This window comes from Xyrauchen texanus, chromosome 1 (assembly GCF_025860055.1).
Source record: "Xyrauchen texanus isolate HMW12.3.18 chromosome 1, RBS_HiC_50CHRs, whole genome shotgun sequence".
NCBI lineage: Eukaryota > Metazoa > Chordata > Actinopteri > Cypriniformes > Catostomidae > Xyrauchen > Xyrauchen texanus.
Window position 1 is genome coordinate 21,559,053 of NC_068276.1, and position 24,322 is coordinate 21,583,374.

At 40.3% G+C, this 24,322-nt stretch overlaps 1 protein-coding gene across 2 annotated transcripts in view; it reads left to right on the forward strand.

The window, feature by feature from the left end:
- LOC127637223 (sushi, von Willebrand factor type A, EGF and pentraxin domain-containing protein 1-like) overlaps positions 1–24,322 on the forward strand; it is a 164,040-nt gene that overhangs the window by 133,826 nt on the left and 5,892 nt on the right. The window contains exons 26-43 of one of the 2 annotated variants that reach the window (XM_052118196.1): positions 1,529–1,727; positions 2,940–3,115; positions 3,251–3,375; positions 3,628–3,751; positions 3,883–4,053; positions 4,307–4,480; positions 4,766–4,885; positions 6,949–7,125; positions 7,847–7,931; positions 8,071–8,262; positions 8,416–8,583; positions 9,113–9,788; positions 9,926–12,645; positions 13,413–13,641; positions 13,786–13,941; positions 14,397–14,460; positions 19,443–19,637; positions 20,703–20,762. In XM_052118196.1, the coding sequence (XP_051974156.1) occupies positions 1,529–1,727; positions 2,940–3,115; positions 3,251–3,375; positions 3,628–3,751; positions 3,883–4,053; positions 4,307–4,480; positions 4,766–4,885; positions 6,949–7,125; positions 7,847–7,931; positions 8,071–8,262; positions 8,416–8,583; positions 9,113–9,788; positions 9,926–12,645; positions 13,413–13,641; positions 13,786–13,941; positions 14,397–14,460; positions 19,443–19,637; positions 20,703–20,762 (5,811 nt within the window). Of the gene's footprint in view, positions 1–1,528; positions 1,728–2,939; positions 3,116–3,250; positions 3,376–3,627; positions 3,752–3,882; positions 4,054–4,306; positions 4,481–4,765; positions 4,886–6,948; positions 7,126–7,846; positions 7,932–8,070; positions 8,263–8,415; positions 8,584–9,112; positions 9,789–9,925; positions 12,646–13,412; positions 13,642–13,785; positions 13,942–14,396; positions 14,461–19,442; positions 19,638–20,702; positions 20,763–24,322 lie in introns of those variants that run through there. The other variant, XR_007969706.1, reaches the window with a different exon arrangement.

Here is a 24,322-nt window from a genome sequence, read left to right on the forward strand (position 1 = left end):
AACGCAATAACAACAGTGATGGCAGCCGTCTCGTCAGCAAGGTCTTGTGCTCTTCGCTTTCAAATTACGTACATCACTTAAAGTGTGTTTGCGTCATTTAAGGCCAGCTAGAAGGCCTGGGCTGGGACATATCCTAAAGACAACACCCACCAAGAACAAATAAATCAATCTGATTGGCTGATGAATCTGACAATCTGACTTTAGATGCCCATTAATTTGCACTGTTGAGGGATTCTGTGGATATTCTGAAGGCCTGACGGAGTGGAGCTCAAACTCACACACTGCTTTGGCTAACGAGCTCGGCTTCGGGCATGCGATTTGTGAAACAGTTGTCACACTTTGCTTGTAAGCATCAAGGAATAAATTCTGATTGGATAAACTTTTAGATCTCTATTTATCTGTTTCTTTACTCACAATGGTGCATTGTGTGCTTATCCTGGATGTCTCAACCGTGGAGAACATGAGATTACATCTGTACCATGGCAAGGCGAATACGTCACACGAGAGACCGCTTGAACTCCACCCTCTCATGAAGCATAGCAGAAGTGATGATTTAGAGTTAAGAATCACTATCACTTTAGAAGACATTAATTTAACCACTGGTGTCGTATCGATGACGATTATGTTGACTGTCTGTGATTTTTGGAGCTTCAAAAATCAAATCATCATCCATTTTTTATTGATTTGTTTTCCCCCTATTTTCTACCCAATTTGGAATTTCCAATGCAGTCTAAGTCCTCATGGTGGCGTAGAGACTCGCCTCAATCCGGGTGGTGGAGGACGAATCTCAGTTGCCTCCACCAATCCGTGCGTTTTATCACATGGCTTGTTGAGCGCATTACTGTGAGGCTTCACACTATTCTCCATTCTCCATGCACAACTCATCCCGCGCACCATCGAGAGTGAACCACATTATTGCGACCACGAGAAGGTTATCCCATGTAACTCTACCCTCCCTAGCAACCGGGCCAATTTGGTTGCTTAGTAGACCTGGCTGGAGTCAGGGTAGCTAAGCGAGTATTGACGCTGACTACCACCTCTGTAGTCACGAGTTCAAATCCAGGGCATGCTGAGTGACTCCAGCCAGGTCTCCTAAGCAACCAAATTGGCCCGGTTGCTAGGAAGAGTGCATGGTAAGCTGTGCATCGATCACGGAAAGTAGCATGAGCCTCCACATACAAAGTCTCAGCGGTGTCATGCACAACAAGCCATGTGATAAGATGTGCAGATTGACCGTCTCAGAAGCAGAGGTAACTGGGACTTGTCCTCAGATTGAGGTGAGTAACCGTGCCACCACGAGGACCTATTAAGTAGTGGGAATTGGGCATTTCTAATTGAGAGAAAAGGGGATCAATTTTTTATTTTATTTTGTAAATAAAAAACAATGAAAATATTATACATTTGAGTTTTTAAATAATCCATTATGAGTGTTCATCTTTTTGCTTTATAGTTGAAAATCACATATCATCTGTTTTCTTTTCTGTGCTTTTGTTACATTTCTTTTTTATTATTACTTATTCAAACACAGAAATGCCCTCCTCGTTTGATCTGTTATTTGAAGTTTCTGGTATCCATGGTTATGTAATGATGGACGGTCACATGCCGCCACTTACACAGATCACGTGTACATTTTGGATGAGGTCATCAGACACTGTTAACTACGGAACTCCCATCTCTTATGCTGTTGAAGGATGTGACAATGCATTTCTGCTCATAGACTATAATGGGTGAGAACTCTATTGATCTTAATTTGCTGAACAATATAATAGAAGTATATTATTTTTTACTTAGGCGAATGATCCAGGTTCGGTACGAGTTACTCTATTGACAGCATCTTTGACTTTCTGCATTCTATTATCAAAGAAAATTATTTTGACTAGTCCCTCTGTTTGTAAAAACAAACAAAAATAACTTTTACTGTAATACGCTTACAGTGGAAGTCTATGGGGAAGGCCACCTAAAGGGTTTATTATTTTTGCTAAAGCACTTACATGTATTCTCCCATACAAAACCCCTTAAACAATCTAGAGTCAAACCCCTGGGGCAAACATGCAGCAAATTTGATGCTCATTGTTTTCACGTGCAAATGAGCTTTGCGCCAAACTCTTTGTTGCCAAAGGTTTGCAATAGAATTTTTTTGCTAATAGTGCCAAATTGTCCATTGTTGCTATTCAAATTTACCACGTTGACTCTCTTTTTTGCAAAAAAAATATTTTTGCTAGGGAATGTGGTATTTGAGCTGAATTGGTGTAAGAACTATTGTTGTAGAATCTAAATATATTAACTTCTGGTTATCCGTTACCGCCATAATTTCAGTGGACAGACATAAACAGCTATTTTTTCCCACTCAATGTTTCATGTTAACATGAAATAATATGTATAATGTTGAAGGCTATACTTTCAAAGCAGTATTTTGTCACTTTCATTCTGTTAAAATGCCTTAACCCATAGACTTCTATTGTAAGTGCCTTATTGTGTGATTTTAGTTTTAACAATAAATGTAAATAATTCTGTGCTAATTGATTAATCAAGGAACATTCCTTTAAATGTGCTTCTCTGCTAACTTTTGATATGATATAACCTATAAAACATTTCTAGTTTACTTAGACCTTACATATATACACATAGGCGGAAATCGCTGGGTGGTATTTTAATGATAAAATATCATTAAAATATGTGTATTGTAAATAATATAATGATATATTCTTAAAATAATTGTTTAAGAAATAAAATAATACAAATGCTAACGGGGCAACAACAAAAAAAAACCTTGGTATCCCCTTCAAAAATTGCTCTTGAGAATTGTTATTGTCCCCCCCAACATTTTGATGAAATCTTCGCCCCTGTATATACATGTATTTTACCCTTGTTTTACCCTCTCTGTTTCTCTCACACTCTCCTCTCTCTCTCTTCTCCCTCTTGTTTCCATCTATGTTCAGATGGGTTCTGTATGTAAATGGAAAAGAGCGGATCACTGACTGTCCAGCTGTAAATGACGGCCTCTGGCACCACATCGGTGTGTCATGGCGCAGCAAGGATGGAGATTGGAGGGTTTATATTGATGGGAGCTCTTCAGATGGAGGGAAAGGATTATCCATTGGCACAACTATACCAGGTTGACCAGAAGAATTTAAATACTGTGCCAGTGCACATGTCAGGCACTTTCAATGCTTTGTTATAACTATAGTGCTTCAAAGATGTGTGTAAAAAATAAAATAAAGCTGAAATATTTCTTCTATGCTTTGAACAGGAGGGGGCGCTCTGGTACTGGGACAGGATCAGGACCAGAGAGGAGATGGCTTCAACCCTGTAGAGTCTTTTGTGGGCACTCTTAGCCAGCTCAATGTATGGAACTATGTTTTAACTCCACATCAGGTAATTCTCAACCAATTCAACAGCAAAGTGTAAAATATGTGTATAATGTAAAACAAGAGTTTTTTTGAAAAGTGGATAAAAGAATCTGCTAAATGAAGTGTACTTGAGTCCCATAAAAAAAAGAAAGAAAGCAAGAAAGAAGAAAAAAAAAAAGAATGTATAATGCTAAATATCTCTGTGTTTAGTTGCTGGTCTCACAAAAAATCTGAGATATTCTAACCTGCTTACTAACTCCATTTCCACTGTTCTCAGATCAGGTCTCTGGCCAGCAGATGTCCACGTGATCTGCAGAAAGGGAACGTGTTAGCTTGGCCTGACTTCTTGGGAGGGGTAACAGGAAGAGTAAAGACCAGCAGCAAAAGTATATTCTGTGCTGGTAAGAATGATCAAATGCCTTTGTGACGTTTGCATTCATAAATGTTTATGTGGTTCAAAATGAACAATATTTTTTTATATTATTAACACCAAAGTGTGATATTTGTGTACCACCGTTTTGATCTTTGTTAGACTGCCCTCTGCTGGAGGCTTCTGTTCCTCAACTACGCTCTTCCAGTACAGCAGTGAGCCCAGGCTCTAAGGTGCATTTCTCTTGCAGTCCTGGCTTGTATCTGGTTGGGGAACCAGTGCAGCAGTGCTTAAACCGAGGACAGTGGAGCCATGCAGAGCCAATTTGTGAACGTGAGTGATGTGAAAGCAAAATTACACACCAGCGGACACACAAACACATGCGCTGGTCATGAAACACAAACACATTTTCGAAAAGAAAATCTGCTGCATTTGTAAATAACTCACTTCACCTTATTTTCAAACATGGCAACACAATATACACATTTATGCACCCACAAAAAAATAATGGTGCTTACTGCATTTACACACTTGCTCATTAATGTTACCCACTACCCAGTAACTGGTCAATGTCTTTTCTCTGTAGGTGTTGAATGTGGTCCTCCTCCTGACATGGAGCATGGCCAGTATCATGGAGCGGATTTCTATGCTGGGAGCTCAGTGGTGTATCAATGTAAACCAGGCTTCTACCTGCTCGGGGAGAGCAAGATACTGTGTGCAAACAATGGCAAATGGATCGGCAACCCACCTGCATGTCTGGGTAGGAGATACACGGCAAACCCAGAGTGAAGCACTGAATAGTCAATATGCCTACAATAGGTCTATATCAAACTCCACAATACACAGGTGTACATAGAGCCTGGAATATCTTTTTACATTCTATTTTCCTCTTTATCATTTACAATTTGTATGTCTTTTGTATGCATATATGTCTGTGTGTCTGTGTGTGTCTGTGTGTGTGTGTGTGTGTGTGCATGTGCGCGTGCGTACATCTATGTGTGTGTGTGTGCATGCGTGTGTGTGTTGGTTTGAACTCATTTTACAGATGTGGATGAATGTGCTCTGGGGTCTGAATGTGATGAACATGCTAATTGCAAGAACACTGATGGCTCTCATATATGTACCTGCATACCACCGTACAGTGGAGATGGAAGGAACTGCACAGGTAAACAACTACACCACAACTGTGGTACAGTCATAATATTGTAAATTATTTATCAAACATAATTTTTACACAACAAATACAGAAACGTTGTGTTGATTTCACTGTTTATTTAGATTATAGGTTTTAAACATTTGTATTTTTTAAATAGATTTTTATAGTATAATATTTGATTATATCTTTTCATGTGATAACACTGAAGAAATGACACTTTGCTGCAATGTAAAGTAGTGAGTGTACAGCTTGTATAACAGTGTACATTTGCTGTCCCCTCAATATAACTCAACACACAGCCATTAATGTCTAAACCGCTGGCAACAAAAATGAGAACACCCCTAAGTGAAAATGTCCAAGTTGGGCCCAAAGTGTCAATATTTTGTGTGGCCACCATTATTTTCCAGCACTGCTTTAACCCTCTTGAGCATGGAGTTCACCAGAGCTTCACAGGTTGCCACTGGAGTCCTCTTCCCCTCCTCCATGATGACATCACGGAGCTGGTGGATGTTAGAGACCTTGTGCTCCTCCACCTTCTGTTTGAGGATGCCCCACAGATGCTCAATATGGTTTAGGTCTGGAGACATGCTTGGCCAGTCCATCACCTTCACCCTCAGCTTCTTTAGCAAGGCAGTGGTCGTCTTAGAGGTGTGTTTGGGGTCGTTATCATTCTGGAATACTGCCCTGCGGCAGAGTCTCCGAACGGAGGGGATCATGATCTGCTTCAGTATGTCACAGTACATGTTGGCATTCATGTTTCCCTCAATGAACTGTAGCTCCCCAGTGCTGGCAGCACTCATGTAGCCCCAGACCATGACACTCCCACCACCATGCTTGACTGTAGGCAAGACACACTTGTCTTTGTATTCCTCACCTGGTTTCCGCCACACATGCTTGACACCATCTGAACCAAATAAGTTTATCTTGGTCTCATCAGACCACAGAACATGGTTCCAGTAATCCATGTCCTTAGTCTGCTTGTCTTCAGCAAACTGTTTGCGGGCTTTCTTGTGCATCATCTTTAGAAGAGGCTTCCTTCTGGGACGACAGCCATGCAGACCAATTTGATGCAGTGTGCGGCGTATGGTCTGAGCACTGACAGGCTGACCCCCCACCCCTTCAACCTCTGCAGCAATGCTGGCAGCACTCATACATCTATTTCCCAAAGACAATCTTTGGATATGACGCTGAGCACGTGCACTCAACTTCTTTGGTCGACCATGGCGAGGCCTGTTCTGAGTGGAACCTGTCCTGTTAAACCGCTGTATGGTCTTGGCCACCATGTTGAACTTCCAGTGACCCGTATGAGGGAGTGTGAGTGCGATGACACCAAATTTAACACACCTGCTCCCCATTCACACCTGAGACCTTGTAACACTAACAAGTTACATGACACCGGGGAGGGAAAATGGCTAATTGGGCCCAATTTGGACATTTTCACTTAGGGGTGTACTCACTTTTGTTGCCAGTGGTTTAGACATTAATGGCTGTGTGTTGAGTTATTTTGAGGGGACAGCAAATTTACACTGTTATACAAGCTGTACACTCACAACTTTACATTGCAGCAGTGTCATTTCTTCAGTGTTGTCACATGAAAAGATATAATAAAATATTTACAAAAATGTGAGGGGTGTACTCACTTTTGTGAGATACTGTGTGATATATATATATATATATATATACATACGATTAATTACTAACATTAAAACCACCTGCCTAATATTGTGTAGGTCCCCCTCGTGCCACCAAAACGCCTTGTTGATTAGAGAGGTCAACAGAGAATTGCCAGACTGGTTTGAACTGACAAAGTCTACGGTAACTCAGATAACCGCTCTGTACAATTGTGGTGAGAAGAATCTAATCTCAGAATGCTATACTGAGATGCGGGTTGGCGCTATTTTGGTGGCACGATGGGGACCTGCACTATATTAGGCAGGTGGTTTTAATGTTGTGGCTGATCGGTGTATATATACATATATAATTAGTCATATTTTTCAGAAGTGCTATTCATTTATTTAAGGTAAATAAGTAAATTGAATTGAATTGAAGGTATTTTTTTTATCTCTCACTAGAGCCAGTGAAATGTAAAGATCCAGGTGTTCCTGAGTTTGGGCACCGTGAGGGCAGTAACTTCACAATGGGCAATGATGTGATGTTTTCCTGTACAGAGGGCTATGAGCTGATTGGCTCATCCCATATTTCCTGCTCAGAGGAAGGAATTTGGGAGGGAGCAGTCCCATACTGCAGAGGTAAAGACATTTATCAGATTGGACAGCATTATGCATGCAGTTTATTGAAAAGCAATCAGATATTTAATTTTTGTGCATTGCAAGAAAAGTTTACTGTGGATCAGATTAAAATATTTTTGTAGCCTCTTTTTGATAAAAATTATTCTGTATCATTTTTAGCAACAAATCAGAATTATCACGAGATACTGTTTATTAGGGCTACAGGTTGCCTACATAATAAATACGGGAACACATGAAGAAAGGCTAACACACAAAACTAATCCAGAATCTATTAATTTATCTAAAAATCAACAAAATAATAAAAGGTATTGGAATCCAAACGGTTTTAGCCTCTAACTTAAATCTAGATGTATGTGTGGTTCTGCAACCAAGCCTTGGTGCTCTCTCGTGGGATTGGGTTGAATAATTTGCCTGATGGGGACATGAAAATATATGTCTCCTATATATAGGAGAATATGTTGGTTACCTGACCTGATAAACAACTGTTTAGCATTGTGTCTGAGTGTTATCCAGAACCCTGGTCAACTGCTTGAGACTTTTAGGCCTCGTTATATCTATTCTGACACATTGTGGGCACACTCTTTAAACCTTTCTCTTAACATAACAGAATTTAATGTGACGAAGACAATATCTGAAGTTCAATTAATGTTGTTCACTGAGAGTACGTAATATAATCTGCTAGTATGTTTTAACGATTTTTCTTTTAAACTCACCCCCATAGCCCTTTCCTGTGCTCACCCAACTCTCCCAGAATACGGAATATTGAAAGGGACAAACGTAACATACGGAAGCAAGGTGACTTTCAGGTATCACTGTCAGTGTTAGATGTAGAATTGGTTTCTGAGGTATTTTTGCTAATCTTTAGAGGCCTGTTTACATATACAGTATGAGGGACTGAGTTTTTTTTGTGTGTAGATGATCTTTGCATTTTCTGGTCTGCTGCAGCTGTGAGAAGGGCTATATCCCCCAGGAGCCAATTGAAAGCCAGTGTCAATCTAATTTGAAGTGGAGCAGAGAGCCCCCTGTTTGTCAGCCTGTAACCTGCAGTGAGCCACCAGTGGTAGATTATGCAGAGTATACACTCAACAGAAAAGTCTACCTTTCCACCCTAACATACACCTGCATGAAAGGATACAGGTAAAGTTTAAATCTTTGCATCACTATGAAAATAGTGGCATTGCCTGTAGATGAACATTATTGTATGACAATATCTTGTAGGTTCCTACAGCTAGGGTGCTTGTAAAATATGGATGTTAGTAAATGTGTTGACACTGCTAGTTTGTTGTAAAGATTGCAGGGTGCCATGGAGCTGCAATGTGAGGCATCAGGAGAGTGGGCATCTCCTCCACCTATCTGTGTCAGAGTGGACTGTGGCAAACCTCCTCATTTGATGGGTGCTGTAATTAAGGGTGACAACTTTACACTGGGGAGTCGAGTCTACTATATTTGCAAAGAAGGGTAAATTTTTCATATACACCATGTATCATTTGTGACAATGATCTTGATCAGATTAATCTCTAAAGAACACTAAAGAACTTATTTTAATGGCCTATACAACATCTTAGTTAGTTACTGTAGAAGTGGTTTGTTGTTCATTAAACATTTTGGAAATTGCCTTCTAGTTTAATAGACCCTTTTTACAGACTGTGATGATATATTTCCGCCTAAAGTTTTTTTTTTTTTTTTAGATAAAAATTACCATTATTTTTTGTTATATTACCCTGGCATGACTGCAACACTGCTGCAATGCAAATACAGCTGCTGAGTAAATGGAAGTAAATTTGGCATCTTCTGTCCTCTGATGTTCTGACTGCTGTAATCCATTTATTTATTCCTATATAAGTGGATTTTTAGATTTTTTAGATTACATCCTCGTTCCAAAGCAGGAAGTTTGAAAAGGGCCCATAATTTTTGTTTCTAAATCAGAGAAATAATAGTTTTAGCCCACTGCTCAAGAAATACTTCAATTCTTTATGTCTTATTGTAGTTACATCCTGCTTGGCATAGAAACTAAGGAATGCCTCCCAAGTGGTAACTGGACTCAGCATCCTGCCCAGTGTGTTCCTCGGTCTTGTGGGCCACCACCCCCAGTTGACCATGCCTACCTACCTGATATTGGACACCAGCTGTTTGGCGACATGGCTAACTACTTCTGTAATGATGGCTACACTGCTGGTAACAATACAAAACTTTTCTGCAATGCCCAAGGTATATGGGCTCCCCCAGAAGGCTTTAGTATTCCTCACTGTATTGCCAACTTCTGCCAACGTCCCCCAGATTTACCTCACGCCATTCTGGACTCCATCAACAAACCAAAGTATGCGAGCAACACAGAGGTCAGCTACAAGTGTAAGGAGGGCTTTGTTCTCAATACAACAGGAACACTTAAGTGCCTGATAGGAGGGGAGTGGACACCTTCACCTTTGGACATTAGCTGTATGCCTGTAAGATGCTCAAAGCCAGAGAATATTGGGAAGGGCTATGTAAGTGGGAGCAATTATAGTTTTGGAGCTGTGATTGCATACAGCTGTGATAAAGGGTATTTAATTCGAGGAGAGAAGAGGAGGATTTGTAAAGCCAATGGTGAGTGGGGTGGTGTCTTGCCCACATGCCAGCCTGTTTCCTGCCCCAAGCCACCTCACTTGGCTAATGGTTTCTTACAGGTAAATAGAATGCAGACTTAGACAGACTATCAATGTAATAAACAACCCTTGCATATATGCTTGTTGATCAGCACATTTTTGAGTCGAAGCAATCCTGATTCATTTCAAATATTTGACATTTATTTTTTTCTCCATAGGGCCAAATGAGAAACAACAGCTATATTTACAGCAGTAAGGTGACTTACGCATGCAATGATGGGTATCGTCTGACTGGGAAGCCTGAACGTATATGTATGGCCGACAAGCAGTGGTCAAACAGAATCCCTCCTGTTTGTGTCCTCCTCACCTGTCCCCCCCCTCCCAATATCAAAAATGGCCGCTATCATGGCTCCAACTTTGAGGTTGGCAGTAAGGTGGAATTTGTCTGTAAAGAAGGATATGAACTTATTGGAGATTCTATATGGACATGTTTAAAGTTCGGAAAGTGGGACAAGAGCACAGCCCCTCTTTGTTCTCCAGTTCAGTGCCCTGAGCCACCATTAGAGGAGAATCATCTCGTACTGCATGGACTGGATTCTGACTTGGGCACAGTGGAGCTTTCTTGTGAGGAAGGCTATGTTCTTCATGGTGCACAGACTCTTCGTTGCACCCCATCGCATGAGTGGAATGACTCTTTCCCTGTCTGCAAACAAGTGTTCTGTGAACCACCTCCTGATGTTACCTTTGGTGACCCATCCGATACACTGTCCTACTTTGGGAGTGTTGTGACCTACTCTTGCATGGATGGCTTTACTCTGCAGAAAGAAGCTTCTGTCCGCTGCCAGGCAGATGGGACCTGGAGCAAACCTTTTCCTGACTGCATTCCTGTTGAGTGCAAACAGCCTGAGGAGATACCAAATGGAATTGTGGATGTTCACAGTCTCATGTACCTCAGCACTGCCATATATAGCTGTAAAGCAGGGTATGACTTAGTAGGTAACAATACTGTGCTTTGTGGTCAAAGCGGGTTGTGGATAGGTGGTGTACCTGTATGTCACCCTGTTAAGTGTGCTGCACCTAAGGAGATTTCCAATGGCTCAGTTAAGTACTCAAGGCTCCATTTTAGCCAATCTGTTACATATTCCTGCCAGAGGGGATACCGCTTACAAGGCCTAGAAACACTTACCTGTCTAGAGAATGGAGAATGGGACCAGGAGGCTCCTGATTGTGTGGAGATCTACTGTTCTCCTCCCAAACCCATTTCCAATGGCTTTGTGGAAGGACGGAACAGTAAGTTTGGGGTCACAATCTTTTACAGCTGCTTCCCAGGTTTCTTCCTAGTTGGTAATAATCATCTCACTTGTGAAGAACATGGCTGGTCAAGCTCTGAGCCCATGTGTACTCCTGTTGACTGTGGCCTGCCACCACATATCGATTTTGGTGACTACTTGAAGGTCAGAGACCCCCTAGCAGAGGATGGGACTCCTACGGACCAACAGTTACTAATTGACAATAACTTTTTACATGGGACCATGGTTCAATATCACTGCCATGTAGGGTATAAAATTAATGGTGGCATTGTGTTGATGTGTCAGGAAGATGGAACATGGAATGGAACAGCCCCCGTGTGTGCTCCTGCACAATGTGAGACACCGCCCAGCCCTGAGTATGGATCAGTAACAGTCAAAAATAGTGCACTCAGCAGCCTTGCAGAGTACAGCTGTGAGGAGGGTTACGAACTCAATGGACAGCCAGTCCGACAATGCATTTTTGGCCACCAGTGGACCAATGAATCTCCTCGCTGTTTGCCTATCTCATGCGGTGATCCAGGAGGCATTGCAAATGGTGAGGTGATTGGAAAATCCTTTCACTTCAAGGCAGTTATTCACTATGAGTGCCACAGTGGGTTTGTTCTTGAGGGTTTTGAAGTGAGAACTTGCCAAGTTGATGGAAAATGGGACAACAAAGCTCCATGGTGTAAAGCAGTTTCCTGTGGGCGCCCTGTTGTTTCAAAGAATGTTTTGGTGAGAGGAGATGATTACACGTTTGGCAAGAGGTTGTTGTTCAGATGCAATATCGGTTTCGTCCTACAGGGGGCACCGACCAGTGTTTGTTTACCCAATGGCAGTTGGAGTGAAACTGCTCCAAAGTGCCTTCCAGCCAACTGTGGTCAACCACCTGTAATTGAAAATGGCAGAGTAACAGGCACAGATTATGGTTACAATGGGATGGTTGGGTATGAGTGTGACATTGGTTATGTCTTAACTGGAAATCCTACTTTAATTTGCAGTGGTGATGGACTATGGGATGACCCTCCTCCACGATGCGACATAGTCTCGTGCGATCCACCTGAGGACATAAGCCATGGTTACCTGAATGGATTAAGCTTTAATTTTGATGATGTTGTGGAGTACATTTGCTTCCCAGGCTATGAGGTGGTTGGCAGTTCAGTTTTACGATGTGCTGCTGAGGGAATCTGGCTAGGGAAAGTTCCTGAATGCAGACCGTGTGTATGCAGTCCCCCTGTGCTGAAGTATGGCGCTGTTCTTGGCAGAGACCACACCTGTGGAGCAAACGTCGTCTTCCAATGCGATGAAGGCTACAGAACTCTTGGCCCTACAGAGGCCGTATGTGAAAAGGGTGGAGTGTGGAGTCCAGGAGTGCCTATCTGCAGCCAAGGGAGATGTACCAGTCCACCCCCAGCTGTGCCTAATGCTGTCTTACAAGGTAGTGCTGCCTACTCCATTGACACAGTCACCTACCGCTGTAGGCCTGGCTATCATTTGAAAGGTTTCCCCCATCTCTCCTGTGGAAGGTTGGGCAGGTGGGGGGAGCCCAGTCTGAACTGTGAACCTGTATCTTGTGGCGTGCCTCCTCTGATCCCAAATGCAGAGACTGTTGGAATGGTTATCACCTATGGCAGCAAAGCTCAGTACAGGTAATGTGGTAATTTGTCTTGTTCTTGAAGTGTCCTATATAAGACATTCATTTTAATACATTTGAAAATGGCATTTTCATTTCAAAACATTTTCCATAAGTTGCTTGTTCACACTAAAACATCTGAAAATGCTTAAATCCCCTTAATGTGCATGCGAAAAAAAAAGTAAGAAGCATGGTCTTAAACACAATTGTTCTTGTGTTCTGCTGCCAGACAGCAATTCCGAGTAAACTTCCTGTCACCTTTGATGGAATGCAATTTGAAGGTTGTACAAAGTAACATTTATCTTTAACAATCTCTCAAAGAAAAAACAGGTGCCTCAGTTTGGTCCTGGGAGGTAGCAGAAATCCTAACCCCACCCTAATCCTAACCATATGGAGCCTGTAAGGCTGAGTAGCCTGTCAGGAACAACGCATGGCACCTTTCACCCTCTGCTACAGCATGGGCTGTTATCTTGATTGTTTTGGGTTGAATGGATCACATGACTGCATCACATGACGACAAATATTTCATCGTTTTCGAATGTCTCCTTTTTCCCAGTCTACACTACAACAATAATACAGCATTTTCAAATATATCCACTTGTGAGAGCGTTTTTGAAAAGCTTGGTTTTCGCTGAACAAAAACACCATCTCAGTGCAGACAAGGCTAAAACGTAGAGAAAAATATACATTGTCCACATTAATCTGGATAAATTTGACATAGTCTATAGCTGAGATATGTAGCTTTAAATACTTTGAGCTAATAGATGTTTCCATCTGATGCAGGTGTAAAGAGGGGTTTGAATTAGCAACAAAGACAGACTCAGTTATATGTCAAAGTGATGGCACCTGGTCAAAACACAGTGTTCGGTGTCGACCTTCACCCTGCAGCCTACCAGCCAACCTCACCCATGTAGTTGTCACAGGGAAGCAGCTCACACCTGTTGGGGGCAGAGTCATAATCTCCTGTAGACCAGGGTTCTTCCTCGAGGGACCAGAAATATCTGAATGTGCAGTAAGTAATGTGCTAACAATTGAAAATATTTTGTTATATGCTGTGGATTTGCTCTTTAAATATACCAAGTCAAATATTGTTTGATGACAATTCTGTCATTAATAATAATGTCTTTGAATGTTATTTGTCTCTCATTTGATCCAGCTATCTGGCAAATGGTCACCACCTTTCTCTTCAATCTCCTGTGTGCCAGTCATTTGTGAGAGGCCTCTTCCCATTCTCAATGGCTTGGTTGAGGGCAAGAGTTATACTTATGGAGATACTATTAGTCACACTTGTCTGCCAGGATTTGAACTGCAGGTACATGATTTTTAATTTGTTTAATGTTAAGAAACTTGGCAAATGCTTTTCAACCAAAACAGCAGGGAAACGAATGTATTTAAAGGGATAGTTGTTTCTTTCATGGAACACAAAAGGAGTTGTAAGGCAGTATGTTAGTCTCTGTCACCATTCACTTTTATTAGCCCCTCCCCCCCAAACAGTGAAATTGAATGCAGACAGAGGCTGTAATTCTGCATAACATCTCCTTTTGTGTTCCACAGAAGAAAGAAGTCATACAGGTTTGGAACAACATAAGGGTGATTAATGATGACAGAATATTTAATCTTGGGTGAAGTAATCCCTTTTTTAGCTAATGTTTCAATATCCCCAAATCACATACCGGTAAATATATTCCAATAGTCGTGAATCAGATAAATGTTAATGAACCATGAGCAATCCTTATACCTTTCTAATTTCTCATCACCCTCTTTTAGGGAGACTCTGTTCAGACATGTCAGTGTGATAAAACCTGGAGTGGAATTCAGCCAGTTTGTGTTGGTAAGAGTTTTTCAGTAGAATATTACATGATAAATAAAATTATCCCCAGACCTTTTGAGGTAACGGGAGAATAACAAAGAAAGATAAAGATGAGAATTAGCCTTTGACGGGATCAGGACAGAACTTCCCAAGCACACAAAAGTAATACCTCTAAATATCTTAACCACAAATAGTCTAACTTTAAATATATTGGCACCTATATATTATTTTCTGTCATTTTCAAACACTAAACAATCCTAATAAAACAAACATATCCTTTATCACCTGTATTTAGCTGTGTCATGTGGTCCTCCACCAGTGGTAGCCAATGTCGTTACTGTGTCCAGTGGTGAGAAATACCAAAGTACTGTCAGCTATATATGTAAATCAGGCCTGAGTTTGGTTGGTCCACAAAACATCACTTGTCAGGCTGATGGAACATGGAGCTTACCACCACCAGTGTGTGAATGTAAGACTGGACAGTCACTATGTTTATCTGTGTATATACAGTGCATTCATACATTATTCAGACCCCTTAATTTTGTACACATTTTGTTATGTTGCAGCCTTATGATAAAATGCTTTAATTTTTTTAATTTCCCTTCACATCAATCTACACTCCATATCCCATAATGACAAAGCAAAAACCAGATTTTTGTATAACTTTGCAAATGTATTAAAAATAAAAAACTGGGGGAAGTCACGTGACACCATGCGAGGATCGGACGTGTGAATGGCAAGCTCTGCACTCTTTGCTAGTTTTAATACTTTTAATGACATAAACCGGTGAGATTAGATACACTCTGTTCTAGGAGGACAATTTGTCAAAGAATTCAATATCCTTGGGCTCTGGAGACATTAAAAGACACTTACGTGCTCTAGCTGATGCCCCTGAGCAGGCCGCAAGCCTGAGAGTCGACTTAGTTGGGGAGGTGCAGGAAATGCGGCGAGAGATACTGAACATATTGTCAATGCTGACATGCCCACAGCAAGCGATGTCCTTCATAAAGTCAATGGAGTAAGTAATCTTGTTTTACTCACATTGCAGCCGAGTGGACCAGCTCACTGAAAATTAATTTGACTGTTTGAGGAATCTGTGCAATCTTTTTGTGCTGGTTCTGCCTACAGGCTTGAGTTTATTTTGTAGAGTGCCACACCTTCAGGGCAGTTTTATGGATGAATCTACATGCTCTTTGTGCTGATTCCGCCTATTGGCTGAAGTTTATTTTATAGATCTTTTGCTGTGTAATTCTGTCCCACAAAATTTTTATAGAAACTCTGGACTTGAGCAATCCAATGGCAAAGTTGTCACAAGGGTTCTCGTAGGCGTGCATTGACTGTTTAAGTTTGGTGGGACGGACGATAGCATGGGGTTAATGTGCACGTTTTTATTTTTTCTGGTTGTTTGGTTCTGGGGGATGTTTGATTACTTCATAATCTTGTTTTTGATTCCCAATCTATTTTTCTTCTATGTCAAAATGTCAGATGTTAATATGAATGGATCATCTCTCTACACGTGGAATGGGTTGGGGCACCCCATACAAAAAGGAAGGTTATTTCTCTTCTTAAGTGTAAGAAATATGATATAGTGTTTCTTCAAGAAATGCATCTTTCTCCACAGGAAGCTGAACAATTTGGGAGGATATTGGTTGGGCATGTTATCTTTAGTGCTGGCTCAAGTAAGAGCAGGGGAGTCATTACACTGATAAGTAAACATCTACAATTAATCTCAAACAGATAAATTAGGAAGAGTCATTATTGTTTTAGCTGAAATTCAGGGGAAAAAATCTTAAAAAGATATTCCCATACCATATCAAATGCTTTTTCTGCATCAAGTAAGATGGCAGCAACCAGAGTCTGATCGTTCCCAACTGCCCACATGATTTAGCTAATATATACGCACCTAACTTTGATGATCAGGGCTTTTTATAGATCTTGAAGGGATGTTGCAACCCGCTGGCACCCCTCATGATATAATATTGGGAGGAGACTTTTGATGGACTCAGTCATTGATCATAGTGAAGCAAAAGTGTGCAAGCCTTTGACGTTTCACAGGACGTGTAAAAATCTTGGTCTTACAGATATTTGGAGACTTTTGAACCCATCTGGGAGGGACTATATATATTTTTATCAGTCCATAAGATTTACTCTAGAATAGATTTTTTTATATATAAATCACTGAGTTCATCTGTTGCTATTTATACATATAGATCAGGTGGGGTTTATTCGGGGCTGTAACTCTTCTGATAACATTAGGCATTTCATCAATATCATGTGGGCAGTTGGGAACGACAGACTCTGGTTGCTGCCATCTCACTTGATGCAGAAAAAGCATTTGATATGGTATGGGATTATCTTTTTAAGATTTTGGAAATGTACTGGTTCGGGAATAGTTTTATTGGATGGATTAAGTTACTTTAAAGACACATGGTAGCGGCGGTTAAAACTAATGGATTACTTTGGATGGGGGCACACGGCAGGGTTGCTCACTTTACCACTTATTGTTCTGTCTTTCCCTGGAACCATTAGCAGCCGCGATAAATAAAGGAGGATGATTCTCCAGGGATGCGGGAGATGTGGCGCATAAGCTTTTGCTTTACGAAGATAATATTTTATTATTTGTCTCCAACCCTACTAAATCTATGCCTTGCTGCCACGAATTATTAATTCAGTTCTCAGGATACAGTGTGAAGCTTTGGCTCTGACAGTGTAACGGCTTTTCAGCTGGGCGCCTTCCAGTGGCCTAAACAGGGCATTACGCATTTGGGTATTTTATTCCCAGCAAATTTGTGTGAATTAGTCAGTTCATTTTGACCCTTTAATAAAAAAGGTTTTTGAGTGATGTGGGCAGGTGGGCTTCATTACATTTATCTATGATTGGGAAGGTTAATGTTATTAAAATTAATTGTATTCCAAAATGCAACTACCTGCTACAATCTCTCCCTGTTGATGTCCCCCTCTTTTGTTTAAAACATTTTGATAGCATAGTGAAGTCCTTCATTTGGAATGGTAAATGTCCCAGATTACACGTCAATAAGTTACATAGGCCATTTGACAAAGGTGGGCTTGGCCTACCCAAGATTTAGTTTTATTATGCATTCGGTCTCAGACATTTGGCTCATTGGTCACTTCCACCTGAGTGAGCCCCTCCCTGGATTTGTATTGAACAGAAAGTTATTGCCCCTATTTTGCCATTGCTAAGCCTTTCTATCAAACTAATCGGAGAAATTAAATTACACCCCGTTATCTCACATTTGCATGCAGTATGGCCAAAAGTGTCAATGTTTAATTCAGACATTTATTTAAATGTTGCTACGAGCATATGGGTGAACCCAAAATTCTGTATTAATAAGTCCCCTTTCTGTTTGTCAGAGTAGATTGTGAGGGAGATTAATATGCTCAGTGAGGTATTTGAGAGTAGAGTGTTGAGATCCTTTGAAAAAATGGTCAACATTTTGGGATTCCCAGGTCAAATTGTTTTTAGGTATTTACAACTGCGCCACCTGCTCTGCACTATTTTTGGAAGTAGCATACACCCCCCCTAAAGCAGCAGATACTCTGGGAGTGGTGATAACTGCTTTTGGGAAGGATCATGAGGCATCAGTGTATTACTCCCTACTAATTCAGAGTCTGGGGGACGGAGCTTCAACTTCCCTCAAGAGATTATGGGAAAAAGATTTAAATTTGGTATTGGAGGAGGGAGTGTGGGATAGGATTCTAAAAAACATCAAGTGTAAAGTGTAGAAACATCTCAAAGATAATCCAGAGAAATGGGATGCACCTGAGCTAAATTTCAAGAGTCATCGAAATGGATATGAATACTAATGTAAATGTGATATTTCAGTTTTTTTTTTTCGTTTTAATAAATTTGAAAAGTGATTTCATTTTGTCATTATGGGGTATGGAGTATATGTGACAAAATAATTGAAAGCATATTAGCAGAAGGCTGCAACATGGCAAACTGTGAGAAATATTAAGGGGTCTGAATACTGTATGAATGCACTGTATGACTCAAAGGAATACAGTATATGTTTGATTCAATGTTTCTCTATTTTAACGTCTTTCTTTCTTGTAATTAAATGTAACTAAAGTTAGTAATGAAATCCACATACAAACCTAGGGGGTTGTGAGAAACCAACATACTTATTAAATGGAAAAGTATAGGAACATAGCCTGGCCAGCTGGCGTGCTCTTGAGTTTCAGTTTGAGAAAGGTTATACAAGGGGTCGGCAACCTATGGCATGCGTGCCAGCATTGGCACGTGGAGGGGTAACCACTGGCACGCCAGCAACAGCGAGAGAGGAGTAGACAATTTTTTTAATATAAATTCTGCACCTGTATCCCAATCTACATGATGTCATCCTTTCTCATGATTACACAGAGTTCATCGTTCCCTGTCTGCAAACTTATGTCGAGCACTTTTATTACATCATCTGTGAGAGAGACTTTCTGGATGAAGGACTTGTTCATTGACCTATCATGTAAAACAGTATATACAACTATACAGAAAACATGTATGTTATAAAAAATATATATATATATATAATTTTGTGAAAGCGTGCATTATGAAGCTCTGTTAGGGTTAGTGTAAATTGAAAGCATGCTTTTTCTAAAGCTCATCGATATTGCCCCATAATCTCATTTGCTTGTTTGTTTATTCAATAATATAGGTATTCATTTTTGAGATTTATTGACATTTTGTTCACTGGCAGTCTTTAAAAATATGCAATTTTTTCTCTGCAAACATTTCAAGAATTTTCACAACATTCTTTGATTAAGCTTTCGCACCAAAGTCAGGCTTTTCTGAGCCATTTGTCACTGAGAGAATGTAGTTTAAACTGCAGAGCACCTTGTTTTCAATCATGGGACATGCAAAGCAAACTTGCAAGAACTGCTACGTTCATGCAAAATAGGTTTGCTTAGCCATTTAAAGTACAAAGTCAAGCACAATGAGACAAAATAGCTTAAATATGCACAACTCAAATCTTATCCTCCCCTCACAGCCAAATCATGCCCACCTCCACCTGGCTGGACTGGAGTCAATAGCAACACGACACAGACTGTTTTCCTGGTAGGCCAGTCTGTACCAGTCAAGTGTCCTAAAGGTAAACGAGTCAAAGGTAACCAGGCTAAGGGCACTGCCACCTTAACTTGCAGAAGTGATCAAACCTGGACCCCCATCAGTGCAGTGTGTGGGAGTGAGTACAGACTTTCATCTTTCCTATGGTACAACCCCAGTTTCAAAAAAGGTGGGACAGTTTGTAAAATGCTAATAAAAACTAGTAGTAGTTATTTGTCAATTCGATTCACCATTATTCATGTCATTATTAATACATTATTTGGTGTTTAACCTTGTGACTTAAAATGCACTCAGTAATTTTTTCCTCATTAAACAAAGTTGAACTCCTAAAGACAAGAATTGTACATTTGCAATATATGTAGGAAATCATGACACTCACATCATATCAGTAACCTTATAAAATCTGTTTTATTCTACATGGAGGGGGTCCACACAAGGGGGCTGCCGTGTTAAAATCACATTACCAGCTGAATACTGCTCTCTTAATTTCAGTAAACGTCCTGTTATTTGACACTTTCACTGATTGATTAAAGTAATCATGGCTGACTGTGAATACTACATTTCTACAATGGCATCCAAACCACTAAATGTCAGTGTAAGTCCATGATGACTCAAAGACAAATGTTACTGAGTGCAACTTTAATTTTTTAGGACACCTAATAGCTTGGATATATATATATATATATATATATATATATATATATATATATATATACACACATTAATTCATTAATTTCAAATCAGATGATTGCAACATTCTCCAAAAATGTTGGGACTGTTGAGTGTGTAAATTCACCTCTAACTAAATACCGTGATACCAACATTTTAAATGGTATGATATCATCTTGTTAATTTCGGTACTAGATGTAAGTATGCTGCCATTAGCAAAATGTAATGTAATGTGAAAGTTTTGAGATGAAATCAAAGACCACTTGAAAATAATAATAAAAAAGCCTCTATATGGCCATGTGTGACCATTAAACAGCAGAAGGATGTAATTTAATTAAATAATATACAGTCACATGTGCTCCTTCACCCACAGGCACACACATGAACACACACAAATGCAACACACACTACTAATACTCGATTTTAATGCAGTGTGTCCAATAGTTGCCACAGCTCAGTGTGTTGAGTGTATAAACGGCTGTGAACTCTAAAATGAACTCTTTCTTCATTGCAGTTCGGAGATTTCAGCTCTTGAGTCGCAGGAAGCTTGACATAACGAACCCTTCACAAACAGGTAGTACAAAGATCTTTAAAAATAAAAGTCCTTCTGAAATGAGAGCTCTGTTCAACTGATTGCATGCAATTTAAGACATTACGACAGAAAAATATTAGTACTGTAAAAAAATGCATTTGTCATACCGGACATTTTCCCGGTGGGCCGACGCACTTTGGGGCCGATCAGGGGCGGACTGGCCTGTGGGCCGGTGGTTTGGCCGCGAAACGTGCCGAATGGGCCGCGATAAGAAAAATTTGCCGCCACGTTATGTAGAACAGTGCGGGTGCTAGACTAACCTGCCCACAGTCCTGACCTGTCTCCAATTTAGAATATGTGGCGCATTATGAAGTGCAAATTACAGAAACAAATGCCCCGTGTAATTGATTTAATTGATTAAAGTTTAGTGACTTGAGTCTCGTTTCGGTCTCGAGACTTGACTCTGACTCCAGTGTTAAAAACTCCAGACTTGGATGAAAGATGAAAGACTTGTGAACACTTCTGGCATAGGGTGAATCAAATTTGCAAATCACTCCTTTTTACAATATATGAGGGAAATGTTCATGCATACCAGTTCATTCTAAAAATGTGTTCTTATTTTTAAATTTAAAACATATTGCTAAAGGGATTGTACTTTATTATTATTATTATTATTATTATTATTATTATTATTATTAAAAGGCTGGAAAGTAGAAAATGCTCTCAAATTACTCAAATAGAAAGACTCATATTTGTCTGAAAATGTAATTCAAGCTAGCACAAGACCTCCAGATAGCCTGCATAATATTGCTCTAGTATCTTTTTTAACACGTATCACGTAGCATCTTTCTGGTGCCCACTCTGTCCTAAATCGAAACATGTTGTACAGCAAAAAAAACACCCTAAACACATACAGAATTTACATATCAACAGAGTGTAGAGCAAACAGAATTCCTGATTTGGGTTGCTGCAGATTTGTCAGGTTCTAGTGGGTTAAGACACTTCTTCACAGTCACTATAACTTCTCATAACCAAACCCAAGCACAGCTAAGCTTTGAAATGTGATTAATCTGTTTTGTCCCTAAGCAAAGTAAAGGTTTGGTTAGCCAGGTACAGTATATGGATCTGAATATCACATCTATTTGGTATTTCATTGATTGTGTGCTCTACATATTGCATGGTAGCTCCATAGCAATATCGGTGTTTGTTTGTTTATTTGTTCAGAAACTTTGCTTGATTAGCTGCAGTTAGCTCTGGTCCCATCATTTCTGTATGATACCATTTATAATTATGCAAGCCTACTCTATCTCACAGTCAGTAAATGTTCCTCTGCTGTGTTGCATTATTTGTGATATTTTTACCTTTTGGTAATTTGTATGCTGCTCTAAATTTATTCAGTATGATATGTGTACTACTTAATGTTTGTGGTGGCTTGCTTGCATGATTAGAGTAAAATAGATCTATATATAGAGTACTTTCAGATTGGGCTAATAGATTTCACACCGCTTGTCCCTCACTGTCTCAGATCTGAGAGGATATAACATCAAGTGCACCGCCTCATGTGTGTGTTGTGAACTTGTATGTTCACAACTCTAATTAGGCTTTCTAGCACATAAAAGAAATGCTAGCCATTGTAAGATTCTTATAATTCAGCATCCAAAAATACTACTTCAGAACAGTTCCTGAAAGACCCACAAAGCTCTCTTTAGTTCTTCATCCTTGCTGAGAATCTACCTTTCTAACCAACTGGTCCAGTCCATTTTGATCATACACAGGGGTGTCCTGTGGCCCACCTCTATACGTGGCCAATGGGGTGGTCCGTGGTTCAGGGTTTCAGTTTGGAGATGTGGTGGTGTATTCATGTTGTTTTAGCTCTTTTGTAGAATTATTTTGTTGTTTTGTTCCAAATAGTTGTTATGTGTCTTGTCACCATTATGTTGATCAGTGTCCCCTTTGGTCAAGCAGGACCTTGTTAAAATTATCACAGTTCTCCTTGTACGTCTGCAGCTGAAGTACAGGTTTCTGTGCATTTCTGTGGAGAATTATTTAATAACTTACATAGAATCAGTTATCATCTTTATTTGAGATGTGCTATTGTTTGTTCTAAAATTATTTACAACAGTAGAAAAATAACTATATTTAAATAGCAAATCTGATTTAAGTCTGCTTGCATGTAGTTAACACAACTTATACAGTGAGGAAAATAAGTATTTGAACACCCTGCTATTTTGCAAGTTCTCCCACTTAGAAATCATGAAGGGGTCTGAAATTGTCATCGTAGGTGCATGTCCACTGTGAGAGACATAATCTAAAAAAAAAAATCCAGAAATCACAATGTATGATTTTTGAACTATTTATTTGTATGATACAGCTGCAAATAAGTATTTGAACACCTGAGAAAATCAATGTTAATATTTGGTACAGTAGCCTTTGTTTGCAATTACAGAGGTCAAACGTTTCCTGTAGTTTTTCACCAGGTTTGCACACACTGCAGGAGGGATTTTGGCCCACTCCTCCACACAGATCTTCTCTAGATCAGTCAGGTTTCTGGGCTGTCGCTGAGAAACATGGAGTTTGAGCTCCCTCCAAAGATTCTCTATTGGGTTTAGGTCTGGAGACTGGCTAGGCCACGCCAGAACCTTGATATGCTTCTTACAGAGCCACTCCTTGGTTATCCTGGCTGTGTGCTTCGGGTCATTGTCATGTTGGAAGACCCACCCTCGACCCATCTTCAATGCTCTAACTGAGGGAAGGAGGTTGTTCCCCAAAATCTCGCAATACATGGCCCCGGTCATCCTCTCCTTAATACAGTTCAGTCAGCCCTGTCCCATGTGCAGAAAAACACCCCCAAAGCATGATGCTACCACCCCCATGCTTCACAGTAGGGATGGTGTTCTTGGGATGGTACTCATCATTCTTCTTCCTCCAAACACGGTTAGTGGAATTATGACCAAAAAGTTCTATTTTGGTCTCATCTGACCACATGACTTTCTCCCATGACTCCTCTGGATCATCCAAATGGTCATTGGCAAACTTAAGACGGGCCTTGACATGTGCTGGTTTAAGCAGGGGAACCTTCTGTGCCATGCATGATTTCAAACCATGACGTCTTAGTGTATTACCAACAGTAACCTTGGAAACGGTGGTCCCAGCTCTTTTCAGGTCATTGACCAGCTCCTCCCGTGTAGTTCTGGACTGATTTCTCACCTTTCTTAGGATCATTGAGACCCCACGAGGTGAGATCTTGCATGGAGCCCCAGTCCGAGGGAGATTGACAGTCATGTTTAGCTTCTTCCATTTTCTAATGATTGCTCCAACAGTGGACCTTTTTTCACCAAGCTGCTTGGCAATTTCCCGTAGCCCTTTCCAGCCTTGTGGAGTTGTACAATTTTGTCTCTAGTGTCTTTGGACAGCTCTTTGGTCTTGGCCATGTTAGTAGTTGGATTCTTACTGATTGTATGGGGTGGACAGGTGTCTTTATGCACCTAACGACCTCAAATAGGTGCATCTAATTTAGGATAATAAATGGAGTGGAGGTGGACATTTTAAAGGCAGACTAACAGGTCTTTGAGGGTCAGAATTCTAGCTGATAGACAGGTGTT